General features: G+C 39.1%; 1 protein-coding gene across 2 annotated transcripts; it reads right to left on the bottom strand.

Annotated features, from left to right (window-relative positions):
• Window positions 1-1604: 1604 nt before the first annotated feature.
• Window positions 1605-22776, bottom strand: kita (KIT proto-oncogene, receptor tyrosine kinase a). Of its 2 annotated transcripts, none has more exons than XM_068319934.1 (21): window positions 22482-22776; window positions 19915-20169; window positions 17932-18216; window positions 17688-17827; window positions 16893-17064; window positions 15972-16158; window positions 15191-15306; window positions 14869-14983; window positions 13087-13268; window positions 11557-11663; window positions 11329-11455; window positions 10628-10732; window positions 10173-10283; window positions 9875-10016; window positions 9625-9719; window positions 9391-9521; window positions 9002-9124; window positions 7357-7468; window positions 7168-7267; window positions 6910-7015; window positions 1605-4635 (listed from the first exon to the last, which is right to left on the bottom strand). In XM_068319934.1, the coding sequence occupies exons 1-21, from the start codon at window positions 22534-22536 to the stop codon at window positions 4456-4458; spliced, it is 2946 nt and encodes a 981-aa protein (XP_068176035.1). In that variant the 5' UTR covers window positions 22537-22776; the 3' UTR covers window positions 1605-4455. The 2 variants fall into 2 exon arrangements, with proteins under 2 accessions (XP_068176035.1, XP_068176034.1); XM_068319933.1 differs by having other exon boundaries at window positions 16893-17085.
• Between the last annotated feature and the right edge of the window lie 2411 nt (window positions 22777-25187).

The following is a 25187-nucleotide window of genomic DNA, read 5'->3' on the forward strand; positions in this document are numbered from 1 at the left end:
CTGACCAAATGGTTAATTGTTCAGTGTATATATATATATATATATATATACATATATATATATATATATATGTGTGTGTGTGTGTGTGTGTGTGTGTGTGTGTGTGTGTGTGTGTGTGTGTGTGTATGTATATGTATATATATGTATATGTATATGTATATATATGTATATGTATATATATGTATATGTATATATATGTATACGGTATATATACTGTATATATATATATTTTTTTCTTTCTTTCTGCTGGAAGGTTTTTTTCTCTTTAACATAGAATAATACAAAATTTTCTTTTTTCAGTATAAATCTATATAATTGTATGTCAGAGAATGTAATGTTCATGTCCATGGAAACAGCCGCTCATCTTAGTGCAGGACATATTGTACCAGACCCTCTGCCTCCTCTCTTTTGTGCTTCACATCACACAGTAGGTGTTTTGTATTTAACTGCTTGATTTACCACAAACAGTTGTAGGAAGAAGAGTGACAGTCTTATCAAATTTACAACCATAACAAGGAACCACAGAGAGTTGAGCAAACCTTTCCAAAAGAAGAATTTCATGACTATTTTTAGTTTTTTGTTTTTTTTAAATACAGTTGTTTCTGATGAAAGAGATTAGACAGATTTCTGCTCTTGCAGACAGATCATTTTTTAATTTTGGATCTTACTAGGTAAAAATGAATCAAGAAATCAGAGCTTTGCAATATAAAAATAATTTTGATTTTTTTCATGAGAAGAACTGCAGTATAGATGTCAATTTTCATAATTATAGATTATGCATGCTCATTTTCATCCTCCGAAAAACAGGATTTTCTGCACAGAGAATAACTGTTAGCTCTCAAACAGACCTTGGAGACAAAAGTTAGTGTGATCAGCTTCTGCTGCTTTTAGAAAAGAATCTCACGAGAAACAAGATCTTGTATTTTCAAAATAGGTTAGGGTTGAAAATCATCTCATTGTACTTCACCATATTCACGAGGAATAAAGGATCAACTGTTTATTGCTCCCAACCTCCCAGGCATCCCTGAAGGCAAAAGGATGAATAAATATGTAACAGGTTACATTTGTGGAAGAGAATGAATGTGACTGCTGTGGCAAGTCACATTTTATTGTAAGAGTTTTTCTACTGGCCCAATTACTATTATACTAAGAAGATTAATCTCAGCTTCTCTTTTCTTTTCTTTTCTTTTCTTTAAAACTTCCTCAAGTCGTACCAAACATTTGGTTACAGCTACTCAACTTCAATGGTGGGATTTCCTGCTTGTCTCTTATCAGTTAGATCCTGAAACAATGGACTCTGCCCACGCAAACTTGTGCACCGGGTTTGCCTCCTCCTCACGACCAGATGTCCCTTTTTGGGCTAAAGCCAATTGATTTAGTGCAGTAAGACAAGTTGCATGTTGTCAAAAACAACATTTGACAATACTGAGCCCCAGTGAACCTCTCTTTGACAGGAAAGTTAAGGTGGTCTGACACACACACAAACACACACACACACACAGGGTGCTAGTATTCGTAACCATCATATTGTGTGTAATTCAGAAAATTAATCCCTGATATTATTTTTCAGAACTCAAAAAAGAAGACAGTAAAAAGAGACCATGGAAGTTTTTCAGAATTAAAAATACATAATTTTATTTACATCGATACACGAATTAGCAACACATCAAATTTGCACAGTAACACTAAAGCCTCAGATTCAATAAATATGTTGTAAAATGCAGAGACGTAAGGGATGCAATGAAATAAAAAATAATCTCTATTGTTTTAAAACACCTCCTTCCTGGTTGCAAAAGACAAAAAAATTTTTTTTGTGTGATATTTCCATTAATAAAACCGTTGGGATCAAGCCTGTCTTCCTGAGTCAGTTCACAAGTAGAAATGGTTGAATTGAGGAAAATGAAAACAGATGGTGATGCTTCACGGGGTATGCATTGCTTTAAGAAAGGAACAAATAAGGAACTAAAGACAAATAACCTTTAGCCAATGCCTAAGTTATCAGTTTTAAAAGAGTAGCCACGATTGGTTCAGTAATAACTGAATGACGATGAGAACGCATACATTGCTAACAAGTACTTAAATGAACACACAGATGCCATGTAGTTACTGGATGTCGAAGTAATGAGGGCGTAGCCAGTATCTACTTAGGTTTACTTTGTAATGAATGAGGCTGGTTCAAAATTAATCAGGATCTACTAATGAAGAGAGTTTGAGTATTTAAATCAGTTTGATCTCTTCACACATATCTAATAGTTATCAAATAATCCCTCCCTGTCACTCCACTGGTACACGTGATGATCTACTCTGTTAGGAATTATTAGAAAGGCACTTATTAATGTTCCAATTATCAAGTCATTCCTGATTCATTCAGTCTCTTCATTAATTTATAATTCATTAAGAATTACCTTATCTACACAATCAGACTTGGAGAAAGGTAGTGATAAGTCATGGTTATCTAGTTCTTAGTTCTTCATTTGTTCCTCATTTTCTCTCTGCTATTACCTTCATGTGCCAAAATGAATCGCTTCTGTTATAGTTACCATGGTGACCAAGACATAAGCAGCTTTTCTAATGGAATCTACAGTTTTAAAACCACTCAAGAAAATACAGCGTAAAATTCTACATCATTGTACCACATCATGAAAATTTTGACAGCATCAACATGACTTTACAATATGCAGACATTTATATTCACAAAAAAAGACCGAGAGTAAAGACTGTGGGGCTTTATCAGACTAAACAACTTGTTGAATCTTTAGTAGTGGCACCGCTTGACAATAATGCTTTCAAGTCTGCAATCATACAGACGTGCACACAAAAACAGTCAGACATGCACACACGCAAATTCATACACACAAACAGGACACTTTCCTGGAGCTTTTTTTTTTTTTTTTTTTTAACGTTATTCACCAAAGCGATGAGGGGAATCATAATGGTCTGGAATGATACTACTGCCTCCGAGTCCCTCTTCTGATGGAGGAAACAGCTGCATACAAAGAAGAGAAGTACTGCTCGGAAACCAGCTAGTGGTACAATGAGATGACCAACACACCAAGTATGAGCTCTGCTTCCGCATCCATTAGTCAATCGACCCTGAAGATGGTCTGTTGTCCTCTGTCTTGTCACCTCAGGGAATAATCCAGTTTACTTATGGAACCTCCCCTGATTCTATCCACGGTATATACTATAAAATAACATGAGCACACACCAACAGCCTGTAAAACCGTTCTGCTTGTAAACAATGATCATATACAGGATGTGGCAGCGGAGCAATGATACACACCAGAACAGTTATTTACACTTTTACAAGAGTTTTCTCCAGCAGTCCAGCTGTTCATACGTAAAACTATACACCTGTCTGAAATGCCTATGTAACAAAGGTACGGCAAACACTAAGAGTTATAGGCTTCTCAGAATGTCCAATATTGAACTCTTATACTTCCCCTCTCATTTGATTTAGCAATGACTAATATCATCACTAACAGTTATGTACACATATACATTCAACACATACATAAAGGAAAAGCTGGCGTACCATGTCTACGTCATGTCTCTGAAGACAACTGTGTGTAAAGTGATCATGGATTTGGTCCATGATATTTATAAAGAGATCCGGTAACATCGCTGCTAATATAGTGGCAAACAACATACATAGAGCTGAAAACGATCTCATATTTGACTTACAGCATGACTAACCATGCTTTCTAATAGCTTATACACCACTGTCACCTCATTTCAATTCAAATTGGCCCCTGGAAAATATCTCCTTCATTAACCTAGATCTAAACAGTTGGAAATAATACTGACTATAACAGATAAAAGTTAAATAAAAAGCTGCAGGGTACGGTGTGTGTAACGACATGAAGAACAAGTGCCTTGCATGTTTCTTTTCCCTCCACAATTGCAACAGCCAACAGTAAATAAAATGCTACATAAATATCCTTGATAGTAAAACCACAAAAACAACAAACAAACAAAAAAAAACACAAAATGTAGAAAAAAAATCTCAAATACAAAGAACGTAAGTTACATTTATGGAGAGCTAAAAAAAAACAAAAAAAAAACCAAACCAAAAAAAAACATCAACAAAACCACCTTCATGAAATGCGTAGGAAAAACAGGACTGAAAAACGATGCTTAGTGACAGCTTTAGGCTAAAGAATGATGATCCTCCACCCTCTCTGCTGCTCCTGTAACTGTTCATTGTTGAGCATGGGGAGCATGACTGTTCTCCTTGGAATCAACAGGCAAGAATAGTGACAATAGTAATAATAGTGATAATAGTAATGAAAGCCATTTGGCCTTTGTTCTTCCTGCTATTAGACGGTAATTACCATTCTGTTTGCAACACAACAATTCTTGCTGTTATTCGGGCGGTAGCAGGGATAGCAGTTGGTGGTTTGAGCAAGACATTACAGGCACTTCATGAGGCATCCAGACAGGTTAGGTGGGGCCTTACACCCGTGGGGCTCTAAGGGTTCCCTCCAGAAAGACCTCGTGATGGACCAGTAAGGGCTGGGTCGGAGGGTTGTTACTGTCTGCTGACGTGAGATGATGAAAAGCCGCAGACTGAGCACTGGGCTCCTCCCTGACTCTGGGCGTCACAGGAGGCCTGGAGCTGAAGTTCAGATAGATCTAGAGATAAGGGACAAATGGTAGAGACAAAGGTTGGTGTTTTGTGTTGTTTCAACTCTGCAATGACAAAACCTCAGTTATTTTTTAGTATAAATCAGTTCTGCCTGAGTTGTCGTTTTGTTTCGTTCCTGTTGTGAATCATACAGAGAAGAAGTTTGCGGAGGGGTGAGGGGGGTGAGAGTAACATAATCTTTATGTCATGTCCACACATCTCCTAGAATTGTGAGCATGCCTGGAGTTGATTAGCTCATCATAAAGACTGGAGGCGGACAAAAATAGCCAGCCGATCTGTGTTCAATGTCAACATGCAACCGACATGAGTGTTGACCAAAAGTCTGTTTCTCCACACAAGATATAAAGATGAACATTAAAGATCAAATGTCCTCATGCAAATGTCCGCACTAACATAACTCCTCATTTGAGCTTTGAGTCAGTCTCATTCAAATGCTTCACCTTGTTTCCTCAGTATGGATTTGACAGGATTTTGCGTGAAAGATATGAGCTTCGCTATTGATGAACCTGACTTTGACATTTTAAACATCACAAAGGTCATGGGAACTGCCCATGGGAACAAATGTAAGAGCCTGTCCTTTCTTGATCAAGTTTTTACCATCTACTCTACTCTTGTTGTTGTCTTTTAGAGTCTCACCTGTGTGATGAGAGACACAGTGCACGTATTCCCTGGGGCGGCGGGGGGGGGGTTAGGTTCATGTCCTATTATGCATCAAATACCCACAGGCTGTGTACTAGCATTCGCAGGCTAACAATGACAATTCTGAGGAAGTTGATGATAATCAGATGTAATTCATCAATGTGTGTTTTATGTGTGGAACATTACATTTGCAGAGTTCATTTTAGCTCAAGAAAGTAGTGCATCCCTGGGATGCACTTCAAGAAAAATTGGTGCTTCCCAACATGATTTTTATGCATTCCAAAAGTAATAACAGAATATACGGTAGAAGCGTACATAAGGATTGAGTTTCGTCAATAGTGCGATATAAAAACTAAACATTATTTGTTTATTATTTATTTGTTTATTTTTGTTATTGATAATGTTTTTATTTATGACATACAGTTTAAGTAAAAAGAAAAAAGAGAACAATTTTATATTAGTCTTATCAAAATGTTAAAGCCTGGTGGTCATTTAAAGAAATGCTTTAGAAATAAAGATGTGATTTTTTTCTTCCCTTTTGCTTTTCACTCAATAGTTTTCTTTGACTTTAACTATTAGATTTAACATAGAAAATGATAAATGTGTGATTGTAAATGCTGATATGATTTGGTTACATCCATTCTGTTGCCATTGAGGGAGAACAATAGAGTGTAATGCAGGATAAAGCCAAATCTAATACATTTTAAACTACGAAAATGATCCATCTATAAATACGTAAATTACAATAGTCAATGCTTGTACAACTTTAAACCAAATCATTGTGTAAACTACTTTGCAAAAAGTACCTCAACCAGCCCTGGTATAAGCTGCTTCAAGGTATCATCCAGAAAAATAGAACAAGAAAGTCTGCATATAAAATTTAAATCAAATGCTCAATTTAAAAAAAAAAAGATCACATGTAACTTGTTAATTTTCTATCTGATTTGTTTTAGACCCTTGTGATTCTAAATTTAGGACTAAATTAAATAAAATTCAATAATTCAGAGTAATTTAAAATTCACAAGACTTGTGCACACTAAAAATAAATGTATCTTTATTCAGTATATATATATATATATATATATATATATATATATATATATATATATATATATATATATATATATATATATATATATATATATATATATATATATATATATATATATATATATATATAAAATATACATAAGGAAAGTGAGCTTTTTCCAGTCTAACTGGGTGTATAATGGGATTAACCAGTTCGTTCCCTGGTTCACTGAGATTCATAACTCAGAGGACAGCAGCCAATGCCAGACAGGCCATGTTCTAGAGGTGAGGACTGGGCGGCTTAAATTCTAGTGTGGCTTTATAGAAAACTCACACGGACCAAATTGAATTAAAAATAAAAAGCAGCACTGTTTTTAATTGTGAGCATGAACTGCAGACAACCACTTTATCAACCAATTTATCAACAATAATAACCAAAATATAAAAAAGGTTTGACATGAACAAAGTCACGTGAGCCTCTCTCTGCCCTTATCTCATGAATTTATAATCCTGTTGAGAGGTGGGATTGGCAATCTTGATCCATTGTCAGGAAATAAAATTCAGAACCAAATTATCCAACTGTAGACACGTACATGTTTAGTGGCATCGGAAAGCTGCTGTTCAATCCTTTCCACGACCTTCCTGAAGGGGGGTCTGTTGATGGGGTCAGCATCCCAGCAGGACCTCATAATCTGGTACCTGCACAGTAAAGACAACAATGCTTCTTTTTCTTGTGCCTCTAAAAACCAAAAGCAGCCATCTACCCATTCACACCATGTCAGCTGCAGTCTGTACTGTAATATTTCACTTTAACACTTTTTACACTCATTTTTATTTTAACGATAACTCACATTTCACTGGGTGCAAACTCTGGAGAGTCCATTCTGTATCCTTCTTTTATCAGTTTGTAGAATTTGGCGTCCACGGGCATACCAGGATAAGGACTGCTGCCTACATTTACATAGAAAATTCAGTGACTTTATGTTCCTCTCGACACACAAAGATCCAGAGGGGCACACATTATGGACGAAAACACATACCTAGAGAGAAGATTTCCCACAGCAAAATGCCATAAGACCACACATCACTCTCAAACGTGTAAACACACTCGAAGATACTTTCTGGAGACATCCATTTGACTGGTAGACGAGCCTGAAAGACAAGCACCCAGTGAGCACACGGAAAGTACAACTCAGAAAGATCAATATTGGCCTAATGATGTTCTTTTTTCTTAGACTGTAGTTAGGTCAAACAAGCTTGTGACTGACATGACTAAAATGAACCGACTGCCAAACTAAAGGCATATATACAGTATGTATACACAGTATGTTGTTGATCTGATAACATAAATACACACATATCTGTCAGAACCTTACCTGACACCTAGGTGTCAGGTATGGACACATCTCTGATGTTACACAATAAGCTCATCACTTGTCTATCACAAGGTTTGTTGATAATCCACATTATATTTAATGTATGGCTATAGTTTTAGGTTTTAAATAAAGAACTGTAAAAGCATCAACTTTTGATAACCCTGAAAAATTGAGGCCATTCTGGAAACAGAGAAAAATATATATAAGATGTAAGTAACATTGATTATCCTGTTACAATTACACGTGTGAATGTCGTTGGTGGGTCGGATCTATTAGGCAACAAGTGAATATTTTCTTCTTCAAGTTGATCTATTGAAAAGAAAAAAGAAAAAACCAAACAAAGTGGCAAGCTTGAAAATGTCAGTGGCTTTCACAAGACGTGATCAACTAGGTCACAGCATTTTATAGTGTGTTGCAGTTTTGCAACTACCAAAAGAGCTGTAGGGAAGGACAACCAGTGAACCAGCACCATACTGGGAGCACAAAGGTCACTGACTCAAACTGGGAGCAAAGACAAGCTCACGAGCAGAACGAATTGCTGACAAAGTAAATTTTGGTTCTTATAAAAAAGGTGTGTGAACATAACGCACATTACAGCCTGTTACGTATGGGGCTGCACAGCTCCCTATCAGTTAGAATGCCCTTGCTGTTGATCACTAAAAGCACGTTTAACTGAAGCATGAGTATCAGAACTGAACCCTGGAAGAATGAAACAAAACAAGGTCAAAATGTTGACTTGGCCTCCAAAATTCCCCAGATCTCAATCCAAACGAGAATCTGTGGGATGTTGCTGGACAAACAGTCCAGCCAATGGAGGCCCGCTTTCTAAGTGACTGGACTTAAAGGATCTGATGATAATATCTTGGTGCCAAATAACACAGCACACCTTCGAGTCAAGTCAAGTCAAGTCAGTCGTAGCACTAAATCACAACAAACATTAGCTCAGGGCAGTTTCCAGTGTGGTTAACAGACATACATAGAAAGACAGACGGAGAGAGAGAACCAGAAATCTTAGAGTAGAGTAAAAAAAAAATGTCATGGCTGATTATAAACACACGAGGGACATCATTTTGAAAATCCAAGCAAAGAAACAACATGAATAAACACAGAGTCACAAGCAGGATATACAACCAGGTGAAATGTGATCTTAAACTCTCTTAAACCTCGGCCCTAGTAAAACAAAAAAGAAAATGCTGACTAAATAGTTCAGACTAGACAAAGATAGTCTTGTTTCAGTGATAACCATCACTGGATTTCTGTTGCATCCCATCTCAGGTTTTCAGGCGTTCTGTTTTTAAAGATGACTTACGTTGCCTTTAACTACATAGTTAGAGTCGGTGTTGATGTCTCGGGCTAGGCCAAAATCACAAATCTTGGCCACTCTTCCTTGAGTCAGTAGGATATTTCTTGCAGCCAGGTCCCTGTGGATACACTGAAAAGCAAAGGCTATATTACTTTTTAATGCAGTTTACAACTGAATTTTGATATTAACATCTACAGCACACAAACTGATAGTGATACGTGAGCCTACAAGTCACCCTTTCTTTGCCTTGACTAATAAATCTTTCAATAGCATGCTCCAACATGCATGTTAGATCCGTTCACTGACTGGGGCAATTCTGATGCTTGCTTCACATTTGTTGTGTTGCAGACAATTTTTAGGAAGTATCAAACACAAATGTAGATTTAAATGCTCACATTTTTCGAGGCTAAGAACTCCATGCCTTTGGCCACTTGATACGAGAAGCTGAGAAGGTCCTCGGTGTCTAGACACAGACCGTCTTCATCAAACATCTCATCCTCTTCATCTGTTTCAATATAGGATCCACCTGAAAGGACAACAAGTACAATAATTGTTTGCCAGAAATAGTAATAGCTTCTTTACTGTGTCTTTCATCTCTTAGAAATGTGGTGAATGGATGGGTAAGTTGCCTTTGCGTAGTGAACGCCTCTTCTCAGAGGATGAGCTGAAGGGCAGGTTGCCAGCAACAGAAGGCCTCATGGTCATGTAGCCGTTCATTCTCTCACTGTAAAAGGGAAAGGAGCAGTCTGATCACAACCACACACACACTGCAATCCAAATACTCTGCTCCTACGCACGTTCTGGACAGTAAATACTAGTACTAACTTGCTCCTCTCCTCGCACTTACAATAAACCACTCCCAACAGACAATATACTGACCCAGCTGAATGGCTTTGTGGTGCAATGTTGCGGTAGTAACTGTCTTCCTCCAGCTTAAAGCAGATGAAGGAATCCCTCTTTCTGCGTAGAAAGTTAAGGAGGTCTCCAAAGCAGCAGTACTCCGTGATAACGAGTGTCGGCCCTGATAATGATCAGATATTCATAGCTTTTGTAAGACAGCAGAGTAACTGGACACAGAGCAGCGCAATGAATCAAAGCAAAACATTCGTCATCTCAGATGGTTCCTGTTACACTCTGCAGACTAAATTGATAATGCAGGACAACATTTGTAGCACACCTCCAACAGTGCAAGCTCCCAGCAGGTTGACAATATTCATGTGGTTCCCCAAGTAGCTGAGGACTTTCAGCTCTGACATCAGAGCCTCTTTCTCCGTTGAGTGAGCGCTTGCTGTGGGAAAAGAAACATTGGAATATCAGCATGTGCCTTAGGGTAAAGACTGAATTTAGCTAACACTGAACTAGTAATAAATATTACGATGTATTATTTACAGAATTAAAAATTTGGTTGTCGCTGGAGGTTCATTACAGCAAGGCAGTTGGATTTTAGCAGCAGTGTGCAAACAACCAAATAATATGATCCTCAGAATAGATTGCAGCTGCATCAACATCTGCAGGCAAATATATTTTTGTTATTACTTCTTAAAAGTTCACAGCCAAAAAGTGTATTTTACAAATGGTCAAAATAGCTGGGCTGTGCTCACTGTATTTTGCGTGTGTGTAGAAACCGCTTACATTTCAGCATTTTCACAGCCACTGTCATGACTGAATCGGCTTTGGAAAGTCCATACGCCGTTGCTTCCACCACTTTTCCAAATGCACCAGATCCCAGTGTCTTTCCTTATGACAAATACACAAATAAAACTGTTATTCACCATCCTGTTTCCGCTCCATAAATTTGGTCCCATGCCAGTTTTTCTAGGAGAACAACAGCCATGGCCCCAGGGTTGTGTGTGCAGGCACCAGGACAAGCAGGATCCTGTTTGAGGAGGGTACTTTTTTTTTTTTTAAAACAACAGCTAGAATATGTCAATCATATTAGGTTTGCTGTGAGGGAGTAGGGCTTCATTATTAATGAACCACGGAACTGGTTGGTTCAGAATGACCACAGACTCTGGATGAAACCTTAACACTATGTCCATACACACAAATAAACCATGCCTGTCAATCAGCGTGAGTTCGCCCGAGGCTGGCAGCAGTGATGTCATGATGGCTGCCCTGTTAGGCCGTATTACTGACGCAAACCTACATTTATATCCACATCAATCAGCTCATGCAATCATTCAAATCTATTAAATGAAAACCAGGACTTGTCTTTCTGTGTCATAAATGACAGAACAATGACTGTTGTGTTGGTATAACTCATATAATTGTATTGTGGACGCCAGTCCACAGCAACTGAAGATCATTTTGATAAAGGAGTGCGGGATACTCACCAAAACGCAAGTTTTTTCTCGGGAACTCCCATTGGTGATCATACGGTAGCTGGGTGGGGTCAATGTACACGTAGTTGTTTCCATGGATTCCCTCAATAACTTTCCATTGAATCTGGTATTTGGGTTTCTGGTGGGAATTCATGCAAAAAGGAGGCAAAAAACAAAAATACATTGACCTCATGGTTAAAAAGGAGCTTTTTCTTGCCCTTTGACAAAAAAAGATTTTACCTGCATGTACTTGTAGAACAGCGTAATAAGGACTAAACATAGGATGGCTGCAGTTGATACGGAGCCAATTAGTAGTGGGGTGAACAGGTCATGAGGAACAGTTTTCTCTGTAGGGAAACAGATTAAGATCATGTGAGATATAGAAAGAGCATCACAAACATAGTTGACTGATTACTTTTCATTGTTTGGTCATGTTTATACTTTAAAAGTCATTGTAATGGAGCATTAAGGTAAGCCAGAGAAAGCTAAATGACAGTGAAGCCCACTGGGGTCAGTACACATTACAACACAATATCCCTAACAAATCCAATCACACAGGTTTTCACACTGCAGGGAGACACTTTTTCTTTTCTTTTTTTTAGATCCTGAAATTCCCTATTGAGCACATACACTTATTGATGATCATGCAGTATCTCACATTGCTGTTGCTTTTACAGCTGTGGGGACAGGTGATCATAAGTAACCAGGGTTCGGTTCACATGTGTCTGGTCTGTTTGTCACGCCTTATTGTTTTGCTCCACTGTACAGTGGGGTGTAATAAGCTGTTTAGAGATAAGAAGCTTTCTCTCCACTTCAAATCTGAGAATGCAGAGTCTGCAGGAACTAATCCTCTCTAAACCTGTCAGTCTTTTGTAAAGCCCTGTGTATTCCCTACTGCAGCTCTGTGACACCTCCGAACCAGCACCGCCAGGACTCCCACTGCGCAAAACTCTCTCAGCGCCTCAGACTGATCTGCTGTTACTCTGCGAAGCACAAAAATCCGAAGTAAATGCCACCCAAAGCCTGTACTGATGAGCCAGTAACACTCTGGCCCTCCATAACACCCCAACCCCACACACACACACACACACACACACACACACACCATACCTACTGCAATATCCTTGTCATGCACGAACCAAGGCCTAACCATAACCCACCCCTTCCCTCCCACCCCCCCCCCCACACACACACACACATCGCTTTGAGGACTTTGTACAGCAGATGGACGTGCCGTTATAACAGGGCGGATTTGAATGCATAAAATAAACAACAGACTCAAGCTAATTCCTGTGTAACCAACAATATCTTATTGTGCCCAATCATGACGTATCACTCTTTTGCTAATGTTTACCCTACAGATTACAAATGACCAAACAGGCTTGAGGAACACATTCATGCGTTAATCCTCACCACTATCATACTGTGGTAAATATTTGGAGTTGAGGATTACATCGCAGGTGGGGTTAATAGAGGAGCAGAGCAGATAAATGTGTTTTCTATTTTACAGAGCAGTGAGTCATTGAAACGACTCCAACAGGCTCTAATGAAAATAACTTTAAACATTTACAACCTTATGTTGGGATTTTTTTTTGTTCTATTGTACATGTTACTCTGTTGGTTTAATTTCTAATGTGAAGACAAAACAATGAGAATAACTGCATCAAATCAACACCGACGCATTCTTCATGGCCCTTCAGCTCGTCTGTAAACTTTAAAACACTTCCTGTTTTATTTGAGTAAGTGTGCACACTTGTGGTAACAACTCACCACTGATAGAAAAGAGTGTGTAAGCCTGCTCTCCTTCCACCGTAGCCACACATTCCAGAGTATTAAACCTTCCTCTGCTGACGTTCACCCGACTCTCCACCTCTGTCTTCCCAAACATTGGGCTGAAAAGTGTTATTGTCATGACGTGTTCTTCTTGGGTGGCATTCAGCTGCTGGGAACACCTGAAGGTAAAGAATTTATGGATGTTATATTCAGACTCTGACACACACACACACACACACACACACACACACACACACACACACACACACGCACGCATTCCTTTCCTGATTAAGTTATACTATACTTCTGTGACTGAAGAATATCATTGTTACACCGTTTTCAGAAACACCACTGCACACACACATCCTGTTTCAGTACATTTCAATTGGTTTTCCTCACCAGAGGCCTGACAGCTTTGGGGAACACCAACATCTTCTATTTTTTTTTTTTTCCCACGACATCGACACCAACAAGTGGACTAAAAGTGAAAGATTTTATAAAAAAAGCCTACATCCTTATAAAACAACTGATATCTATGTGTTCACTATTAGTTTCTCTCAGGTCATGCTTTACGCATTTGCGTGCATCTGTGTAATAGGTACTAAGTGGATTCAAATGTAATTAAAGTTTGGATAATCACTTATGATTCATTATCCACGCTGGTATCGCAACTCGCTGCTCGTCCTTTGACATGCTTTATTGTTTCACGTTAGGTGAGTTGTATCCAGGCAGACGTCTCAAGCTTCTACCAATCACAAATCAATTCGGTCCAATCCCCTGTCACATGGGGTCATCTTATGATTGTCAACCAATCACAAGTCAGCCCTTTCAAATCCCACAATCCCTCATTCCACCGTCATCATCCATTCAGATTCTATCCAAAATGTCTTTAGTATGACCTTTACGACCCTGGAGATGTACTTTTGAGAACGTTTGAATGTGAATTTGAATGGCATCTGGATGGTCTTGCAATCTTTATGTGATACTAACAGATGTAATGTCGCACTAGAATAACAAGGCATTTGCAGTGAAGTGCAGGGAAATTCCCCACATAACGGAAGTTTCCAAAATTTACATGATCATCAATAAAGTAATAACCTAAAAATATCCTGTCTCGAGTTCATCACCCGGACATAGAGAGCATGCCTCTTCTCATATTTGTTGGCAAACTGGATTGATTTAGTGCTTTTGTTCTATCAATAACACATGACAGATATTCTTTTCACTTTAGTTTGGCAGTTTTTCTTTTGTTTTATCTTTTTTACAGACTTGTCAGTTACCGAACCCCGAGGTGTAATTTTTTAAACATCAATGAATTATTATTAAGCAATTCTGGCAGATTCTGTCCTTGCTAATATTTTTTTTTCTTCTAAAATGAGTAAAAAAAATAAAGTTACTTTTCAAATGAACGTTAATATTGCATCATACTACCTATATATTGCATTTCTCATTCTTACATTGTGTCATAAGTGTATGAAAACTTCATATGAAATCTTTTTTCATCTCTAAGAAAAATTTGTGATTTTATATTTGTTTGTTAAAAAACAATAAATGTTAAAGTCTGAAAAGAAAAATGCTCAAAATTCCATCCTCAATGTATTAGTTTCATTTTCATTGGCTTTCATTTCAATGGCAGTAACCTGACAGCATCAATAAATAGCCTCACAGTCACTGCAATATTCTAAAGATGAGTTGAAGGACCAAACCCTTGTACCCAAGCCACACTAAAATAAACTCAAGTAACAAGCAGATTGACAGAGACTTGTTTAAAGGTCTCACCTGGCATAAGCCTGTTCACAGTAGTACCAGGTGATCTGTGGGGCGGGATACCCCTCTGCCACACAGCGAACCTGTCCATCCACTGGACCCTCATGAGAAACAATCTCAGGCTTGCCTATCAAACATGAGTAGAATGATGTTCAGAGAAAAGTGACGAGTGACACTTTATTAATGAAACATAATGAGGTTTAAATATAAGAGGGTGAGGTGAAGAAAAAAAATACACAGACAAAAAAAAACGTTACTGATCACTGACGATGATGCATTGATGTGGACGGAAGGAACAAAGCACATTAAAACAAAAAAAAAAAACAGAGCTTACTGATCACAAAGACAGTAAAGGTGTAGTTCACTGATGCGTCTCTATTGGAGACTCGAAATGTATAAACGCCACTCTCTGACATTTTCAGTCGAACCAGTCTCAGCTCACTGTTGTACCTAAACATTAAGAAATAAAATATTACACGTGAATTCTTAAGAAACATGAGTCAAAATTAACACTTTGCATGCATTTAAACGCAGCAAAAGCAGACTGTCCTTGATTTGTGTCGATTTTGTCTGAGATAGAACTTGAAATATGAAATAAAGTATTTGAATTTTAAATAAAAGTCTTTTTTTTTTTTTTTTCTTGTCTCTCTTCTTCGACAATATGCAAATGCAAAGCCTCCAGCTATTCACAAGACTACTGTGTGTTCCTACCAATGACTAGGATTAATTTTTAATGTGGCAAAAAGGAGTTGTGTTACTTCAGACACTCTTAAGGGAGTAATTATCCAAAATGGCATCGTAGATGGTGCATATTCTTCCCATGTTAAAACCATGAAGCGTGAGGTGAGGTGAACGTGAACACGTACTTGTACTAACATGTTTAATAATCTCTCTTTCTGCTGCATGCCATGTAATCTAATAGTTAATGCTTTGCTAAATATGCATTATTGGTTTAAAGAGTACATCTGCATGTCACAGGGAGCTGTGACCAGGCCACTAAGTCCACTAACCTGCAGTCAGGATACAGGTGTTAAATTCCACTGATGCGGTTTAATGAATATTTACATCCATGTGATAAAACCGGGACACTTTGGAGTTGGTGTGTGTTGTATCACCTGTATTCATGGCTGTGTGTGGTGATCACATGGTCAGTTGTGTTCCACAGCTCATGGCCCATGAAGCTCCAGGAGAGCGTGTGCGGCTTAGGATACGCTTCCATATCAACACTGAGAGGCAAAGTCTCCCCTGAACGGACCTGGATGGTTCTGTTATTTCTAGGTGTTGAATGTATGAATCCTTTTTCTGAAGAAAAAAACAAACAAACAAGAAATTTGATATTGTTAGTAGGATTAAGGGAATATGACTTTATATACTGTATTTTAGACTTCACAGTTCAAAGAGAGAAAGCAACATTCTGTCAGTGTGTATACTTTTGTGTATGTTTAGTCCCATGCTTTTTTTTTTTTACATTTTGGTCTTTGTACTTTCCTTATATCTAAAATAAATGAATATAAGTGATGAGTTATCTGGAGATACAACATATTAATTAGTAAACCACCAGTCTTTTCATCTAATTCTTACATCCGGATGCTCTCATGCCAGCAGCATTCCTTTGTTTCATATTGAAATCAACAAAATTGAATCTGACTTGAGCCTTCAGGAAAGGAATGCAATATCGTAAGAATTACTGACTGACAGGTAAAATAGGTTCTGCTTCAGATGTCATCTCATTGGTTGGTTGAGTTCCCACAAGTGTATTTATTTTTTCAGACTCTGTCTGAAACCTTAATTCTATGTCCATATAACATAGAAAAGCAGTCTGTCAGTCAGGATGAATTAGCTTGAGGGCGGCAGCAGTGATGTCTGCACCTCAAACCATCACTCACATCATTCTGCTCTTAGAAAGATTCAAATAATGCATTTTTTTCCCCTAAAGCTCCTCAATTTCAAGTTCAATTTCCACAAATGTTTTTTTTTCCCCTCTCTCACAATTTTAGAAGTGTGTAAAAAAGCTTTAATGAACGTGATGTACTCACCATAAACATCGAGCCAAACTGACTTTGAGCTGACCCCTTTATCGTTCTGAGCTTCACATTGGTAACGACCGGCGTCTCCGGGTCTGACAGCCGCGATGTGCAGCGTGGCACTATGCACGTGGGTGAAGTGCTCCTCCAGAATACGTGAAGCACCGTCAACCTTTGGTGGTTGCTGTGGATACCAGACGGCACCCTGTCAACGCCCAGAGATCTCTAGAGATTAACCCCGTCTGTGTGTCTATCTTTGCCAAGCAAACAAATACTGACACAGACACACAATTGCTTACATGTGAGTGTACGCTCACAAACACGGCTGGGTTTTTTGTTTTTTTTTTCCCGCATGAGGCGTGTGAGTGGTGGTGCACATACTGAGTACTGAAGATTTGACAGGTTGAACTTTAACCCCTTTCACTCTCATTCATAAGAACACACAAATCACTGATACCAGGTACATGGGAAGACATTGCTCAACTTCTGAGTAGATAGCCCAACAGTTTCATTCTGACACAGACTCAGACAGTAATCAATACAACTGGCAGATAGTTATCAATAGGAGTGGAATGGGATCTTCTAAAATTTGATGTGACTTTTCTTTTATTTCATCTGGATCTATCGTGAGTACGGCTGAAATTTAGTGGTTGACTTCCTAATATGTAGATCAAACATCTGTTTGAAGCGATCAAAGCCAACAAAAATCCCTCGCAACAGCAGTTAATACTCAATGTGCAGCACTTTCTTGCTGAATATGCCACCGTCAGTGCAGTACACAGCAAAGAAAAGGCAGAAGTGTCTCACCGAGCCAGGAGGGGTGACCCACTTCAGCTTGATGTCTCCATTGACGTTAGTGGTGTTGCAGGTGAGGGAGAGACTCTCATTCCGGATGAGGATCACCCTTTTGGGAGCCTGCATCACAATCAGGGGAGGAGCGACAGGGACTGAAAAGAAATGGAACAAATGTTACTCAGTTCATCACACGGCATGGCGTGTACTGGAGTGCATCGGTGCACACACACACGTGAATTTACTGACACCATTTTACCTGGTTTTACTGTCAGGTAGTAGTCATGCGATCTGACATAGTTTTCCCCAAGTCTTCCCGTGCACACATAGCAACCTTCATATCGCTTTTGTGTATTGTGGATGACGATGCCTTGCTCCAGGCTCGAAGTAAACTGGAGACCAGAGGCCAGAGCTCTACTGGAACATGTTTCCAGGCGCAGGTTGTCCATGTTTGGATCAGTTGCCAGGCAGGGGATGGAAGCAGCCTCTCCCTCACGAGTAAGGATTTTGGAAACCATTGATTTTCTGAAGGGATTGTCAGGATCTGCCAAGAAAAATACAATTTCCTGTCAAATCTGGTGTCACAGCCTAATGCAGGGCTACAGAATGAGTTCCTGAAGGTTTGTTTTATGATAACCATCATGCATCTCTTCTACAACATACACTATCATATTATAGAACTGGTTGCTGACCAATCCTGGGGGCAGAAAGGTGACTCTCCCTTCATCGCTCCACAAAGACCTGATGTTTGTGACACTTCACATGTTTCTGTTTACCCAATGGAGCAGAAGCTTCACTGGACCCATTGAGTTTTTGACTTTCAGTAGCACCATAGAATTTTTCTTAATTCTACCTGTGCCATACACACACAAAGATGTGCAACAAAAAGATGACATTATGCATTAACTTGCCACCAGTTTGACATTCAGGTTTACAGGTGATGATACAGTAACAAGCCAAGGCAGAGCAATGCACCAAATTGCATTGCTGATAGCAAGTAAACATAAATGATTATATTGCACTGAATTTCAAATCTTAAAGATTTTAATGCGTAATAATCAGTAACGCCATAGCATTACATCCACAACTTTTGTTTAGTGACAAATCCAGAAGAAACGTTTAAGTCTGAAGATTCATATCAGGATTACATAATTGAAAATGAATCCCAATAAGTGGTTTTCATTTCATTTTGTTTGAACAATGCACCCACTTATCCTGCGTTTCTAACATGAATTTTCAACATTTCCTCTCTGGTTTTAATGTGTGAATTGGGCAAATTCAAGCACAATAGTCCACTTACAGACAAAAGACTCACTGTTTAGTCTTTACTGTCTTCCCTTCTTCTAACCCTAACTAGAGCAGTATGAGGGTTCTCATACAAACATAAAAACATCACTATCATTTTTTAACTGAACTGTGAAGATTAATCAAAATACATAGAAAAGAGATTAAAATGCACTCCTAACTCCAGAACGGATCACGCCATCCAGGGTTCACTGCAGCGACAGAAGTTTATCTGAATGATAAACAGATACATCCGGTTACTCTTCTGTTTTATTCCTGACATGTTTGCCTATTTAAATGATTGCTGTTACCGTGGTAACAACAGGGGTCCCCCAAACATCTTAGTCACATCTTATTTTTTCCCTACATTTAAAAAAAAAAAAAATTAACAGACTGAATGACAAACCAGCAAAACCCAAGACTTCGCTGTGACCCTTACATAGGTGAAGAGATATCTACCTCTCACAGGAAGTGAGCTGTAAAGACGTGAATTGTCCAGTCATGTTAATCAATGCCAATACTGATGAGCAAAGCAATTTTAAATAATGTCAATCCTCTCACTTGAAGAGTGTTTTGTCTTCCTGGCCTCAAAGTAGTTGTATGGATTTCAGAATGTGATCAGCTCATGTTGTAAGCCTGCAGAGATGGCAGCAGGCCAAGGGGATGTGGAGTCACAGAGTGGAGGGGATACAGTAAAACTCATGCACTCAATAAGTCACTGCCTCAATAAATAGCCACAGTATCATCCACACCTGTCCTGGTCAAAGTTACAGACATCTTCTTTCTGCAAACACACCCACACACCCTGCACTATGTCACGGCAGCAATAAACACCAGAACATTTCCTCTTGCTCTACATTTCAGTTCTCTTTTTGTTTTGTCTTCCAAAGAAAAACCACATAATCTCACAGGTGCTTCTTCTGAATACATCCTACCACTCACAGTCTGATGTGCCTACCTTTCACGTAGACATAAAGGGATGTTTTCTCCCCAGAACTCTCCTCCAGGCAGATGTAGCGGCCCATGTGAACAAGCTGAGCCCTGGTTATGTGCAGTATGGACATCCCATCAGTCTTTTTCTCACCCCGCACCTTTGGCCGGTCCTCCCGCTGCCACTGCATCACCTTCACACCCTGGCAATGCAGCTCCAAAGGTGTGTTGAGCAAGACGACAATGTGGGATCCGGTGGGAGTGATAGTGGGTTTGGTGTTGCCTATAATGAAATAGAGGAGAATCAACTGCGCATCAAGCATTCAAATTACGATGAACCGACTGACGTTATTTAAATAAAGCGTGTTGGTGAAATGAAGTCATTCACTCAGCAGGTGAGCACTTCCAGTCACTGAATCTCAATGTAAAGTTTTGAGAGATAAAGGTTGCCCTATTTTTTTTACACTAAATATTATTTACTGTCTAGTTACACTAATATTGCACACACAGTCTCACCACAGGGTAGATAAGATGTCTAACATCCACAACTCCAGAAGATTCCTGTGAATTAGAACAGTAGTGTGTGCGGCCACTGATGCCTAACAACGACAACCGGACTGAGAAGGATCATCAAACCACAGGAATTTTACTGTTTCTCCTGTCCAAATCGATTGAGAGGTCTTTTGACCCGCCGGAGGGTTTAAAAACTTGGCAATGCTTTCATATGAGTAATAGAGTTCAAAATTATTCTCTGACTAGTTAATTTGAAGGTTTCAAGACAAAAAAATAGCACAAGTAACATTTTACAGGGAGGAAGACCACAAGGACTGTGAATAATCTTATGGAGTCCCATATTTGTCTCTGGTTGTCATTTGGGTCGAAAAGTTTCTAAATTAATGTATTGATCTGCAGCTTAATGTGTAATGCCTCTTTGTTTGATTTGTTAAACAACTGACAGAGTGAGTTTTTGAATTCTGACATCATTTATAATGGCGGTAAACATTAATTGAACATGTGAGCGGAAAACCGTGACCACCAAGGGAATCAGAAGACCATAATCATGAGGCTATGGTGTTGTAGACTCTTTGTTTTAAAATGAGATACCACAATGAACACTGCACTAACTGAAAACAGGTGAGGAGTGAGTGTGTAATGCATTTAATTCTAAGAAATACTGACACCAAGGTGAGGGCTTTCTACTTTGGGGCCCTCAACAGGTTTCACTGAAGCCACATCTGGTAACACAGCATGATTATGGCTGCAGACTCCTTCACAAACAGGCTGACAAAGATGCCTCTTCTATCCTCTGATGATAACACAACATCAAACAACCAGACCATCAACGACCAGGACGAATGATGTGGCGCTGACACACTTTATCTGAAATGCGTAACGACGCTCAATCACAGGGCAGTGGGCATGTTTCACTTCACAAAGATGTGCCTCTTCCAGCTAACCGCTGGTGATGCAATTGCTTCATGAGCAGCTGCGTCTGTGCGTAAATTTAATAAACAACAAATTGTGAAGGTAACCTTAAAGATTCTCTGGTAAATAAGTGAGAAAAAGTGGAGGATATTATGAAACTAGTTTAATCCTATTTATTAAAACAAATGTGCTCACCATCCCGCGTTAAACCAAACCTCAGGAGGTGTTTTATTACATCACATGACTAACGTGCTTTGAACACTCGTTTGTTCCCGTCAATTTACCAGGAATACCAGACGCGTAAAGACGCGCAAAAGTTGAACAGCGCTCGATTCTACAAAGACGTGTGTGACTTGTGAAGATAACCTTTCATGTATTTATGGCCTCTGGTCATACCCCCCAAAGACATTGAGTTTGAACTCTTGGCTCACACAAAAGAAAGCCCCTGAGATTGTGACAGATTTGTGGAAATGCAATGAAAATAACTCAAACAACGTGATTTGACTTCCACAAACTAAACCAGATGGTCAGAAAATGTTTCTAAAATGATTTAGCGTTGAAATACGCGACGATATTCATCCAGGTTAAGACATTGTCTAGCCCAGTCACTTCTGGACAACCCCAGCTGCAGGTTATAACAGCTTCAGAAGAATCAGGAATTATTCATGAGTTTCCATGACGGTTTATTTGAGGGCTCGGCGCGTTGGAAACCCGCATCAACCTGTCGCCTTCATCGAGCAAGAAACACAAAGTCACACTCCTGTCCGTACGACAGCATCCTGCACAATCCCCTCTCCTCGGTGACTTCTTTATGTTGATGACGCCCCCGGACTTGGAATAAAACGTTCATTACTAAAAGTCGCACGATCGCGTCCGGACTAGTGTCCACTTTCCTAGTCAGGTTTCAGTGACTCGGGGTTGTGTTATCATCAGTCCAGCTCTGGTTGCACCACTATCCCAGAACAAAGAAAAAAGTGTGGAGAAAAGCATCATAAAGTCCACACGGAGCAAGTGGAGCAAAATTCAGCAAGCAACTGTATTATGTGGATTATATTTATCTTAATGAGGCTACATGGAATTGAACTAGTCACATAAAAAGATAGCCAAGCCTTTGGTTGTTCATAAGTAAACAGATAATGTTGCTTTGCCTGAAGTCTTTGGAAGTCTTACCTGTGTGGAAGCTTAAGTGTAAAAAAACAGACAGCAGTATCCAGTGGTATTCCATCGTTATTATTCCATGGGTCTAACTGTGAAGGTGAGCCACTGCGTATTTTGGTAAAGGTTGTCCACTCTCCGAGCGCGGTTGAATGGAGTCCAGTGGGAGCTGTGGCTGTGGCTGAGGCGCACTCACACGTCTCTGAAGGCACAGATGCGCAGAACAGCCCTGAACAGCAGCAGTCGGACCCAATCTGATAACATGCTGTTCTCCTACTGCGCGCCACAGACGACGGCACAGACCGACCAGGTGCCTCTGACTGACTGTGGCGTCAACATGTTTGCATGAGCCGACGGTGGAGCCTATTAACAAACACACACACACACACACACACACACACACACACACACACACACACACACGCACGCAGAGGGAGGGAGGTGTTTTAGGATCTACGTCCTCTTTCCCGTACAAGAAACCCAATCGCACACACAGTTAGAACAGATCAAGACTGTAGAATGTCTCCTTTTGATCTGGTGAGAAATATTGTGCAAACAAGCTGGACAATGTCGTCGCGTCGTGACGTGTAAACTCAATTAAAATAAAAAAGATGAATCCTAAAATTTGCGGCCAACCTTGAAAGGACTTTATTTTAATGGTGAAGTGATGATTGAAGAAAGAAAAACATTTTTTAAAAACATTTTTTTGATATTCCAGAATGAAAGACTGCACGTATTGTAAGGGAAAGTGAGTTCCTATTTTAATAGAGACAGCTGTTCTTCATGATATATGCAGGTCCAAAAGTTTGATCTCTAAGTGATCCTGAATGAGATCTTGTGGCTGTGATGACATGAAACACTGGTATCCTTGACTTTTTGATTGAAAAGCTTTGAATTTGTCATCTACTGTATCTCGGCTTATCATTTCATCTCTGCTCATCATAACACATAAACATTTACAGAATTTCTTTCAGGATAAGTGAAGCAAAATTACTTCATTAATCCTAAAGGAAATTAATTTATTTATCTATATGGTTGAGTTTTTCACATTGCACCTCCTGATAATGTTTAAGTTGAACGCACATTGGGTGCATGGGGTATATAAGGCAGTAAGATGTTTATGCAAAAATATTTGTACGTTATATCATTGGACTCAATATCTGCTCCTCATGATGTAGCAATACAACTCAAAAGACTTGTAACTGCTTTTCATTATTTTATCTGTTGGCTTTGTAAATTTGTTGGACCCACTAACACACATGTGTCAAACTCAAGGCCCGGGGGCCAAATGTGGCCCACCACATCATTTTATGTGGCCCCTGAGAGCAGTTAAGGTCAGAATGTCTAAAAACAAGTAGGTCAAAAGTGTAATTTGAGCAAAACTACATTTCCCCACAATACCGTAACTAAACCCATTTAAACATTGACAAAAACTATTTGAACAAAGCTAATGTCTTAACTTGTGTTTGATGTTATTATTCTTTATTCACTCGGATAGTTTGATCCTGCATACCCCTGCATTAACAGATGAATACCAAAAAAAAAAAAAATCAAACTTGAATTTGTCATCATAGAGCGCATTCACTAAGATGAAACGATCCCGTTTTATATCTGTTTGCTTACATATTTCAAGTGCCAAACTTTCATGTTAAACTGTTAAACAATTTGGTGTAAATGAAGAAGAAGTCGAAAAGTGACTTATTTGGCAGAATTACGGAGAGTGAAAAAGGAATCCTGGCAAAGACACATTGCGAATGATCGGATAATATAACGTCTTTGATGTCAATAAAAGTCTGAGAAAAACATTGGATGTTACATATCCAATAATGACCCTCAATAACATCTTTTGTAGTTGTATCCAACCAGTTGGTCATGTATTCTTTATCTTTTAAACTCAACACCCCCCCAGGTTATAACGCAGGTCTTCTCTCAAATATTTGACGTTCTAAGCGTAACTAAAACTGATAACATCATTGCAGTTGCTTTCATAGACTTACATGATCTCCTTCTAGACCCACTAAAACAAGCCACGCGAATGTTTTGATCAATAAACGGACCTTTATGCAGAACATCATCGAAGCACCTTGTAAAAGTAATCTGAGTGGACTATTGTAAAATAATCTCAGAAAGCTAAGTATATTCTATTTAGGCCCAGTCATGAAAACATACACAACCATCGGCGAGAGTGTGTACGTGAGTGGTTGTTTCTCTTTCATGTAGGTCCACAATCCGCTGGCAACACATATGACGTGTAGCCTGCCTTTAGCCCAGTACCAGCTGGGATAGGCTCCAGCAACACCTGTGATCCGCAGAATGGAAAAGCAGCTGTGCATTAGATTATTACGGTCGTCTCGGGTACAAGAAAGTGAAGTTGCAATTTGGACAACCACCTTCTGTCTATTTTATGTTTGCAAAACTAAGAATTCTGTGTGACTGATGTGATACTTAGCCATGTTTAACCTCTGGCAAATTTTAGTCTGGTTTATTTTTACTTATTTGTTTTTTCCTTGGGGTTAAAAATGTCACTCCCTAACCATTTTAAGAAATGTCCTTAAATTTAAAATGCATGTAATCACATAAAATCTAAAAAGATACTTCGCGGTGAGATATTTTCTGGAATTTTCTTTCACTTTATGCTGTTCATAAATTAGGCAGACGCCAACATGGATTGTGTTTGGTCATGGATGGATTTAAAAGAACAAGCTTCTTGTTTTGTATATT

The sequence above is a fragment of the Antennarius striatus genome, chromosome 7, assembly GCF_040054535.1.
Source record: "Antennarius striatus isolate MH-2024 chromosome 7, ASM4005453v1, whole genome shotgun sequence".
NCBI lineage: Eukaryota > Metazoa > Chordata > Actinopteri > Lophiiformes > Antennariidae > Antennarius > Antennarius striatus.

Bases quoted from the DNA above. Each gene is read 5' to 3' on its own strand.
- kita (XM_068319933.1), bottom strand. From the start codon at position 22,536: ATGGAATACCACTGGATACTGCTGTCTGTTTTTTTACACTTAAGCTTC. The intron at 17,828-17,931 runs GTAAAATGGTGT...ATTTCTTTTCAG, and splicing joins CTACCTGACAGTAAAACCAG to TCCCTGTCGCTCCTCCCCTG. The intron at 9,125-9,390 runs GTGAGCATTTAA...TTTGCTTTTCAG, and splicing joins AGTTCTTAGCCTCGAAAAAT to TGTATCCACAGGGACCTGGC.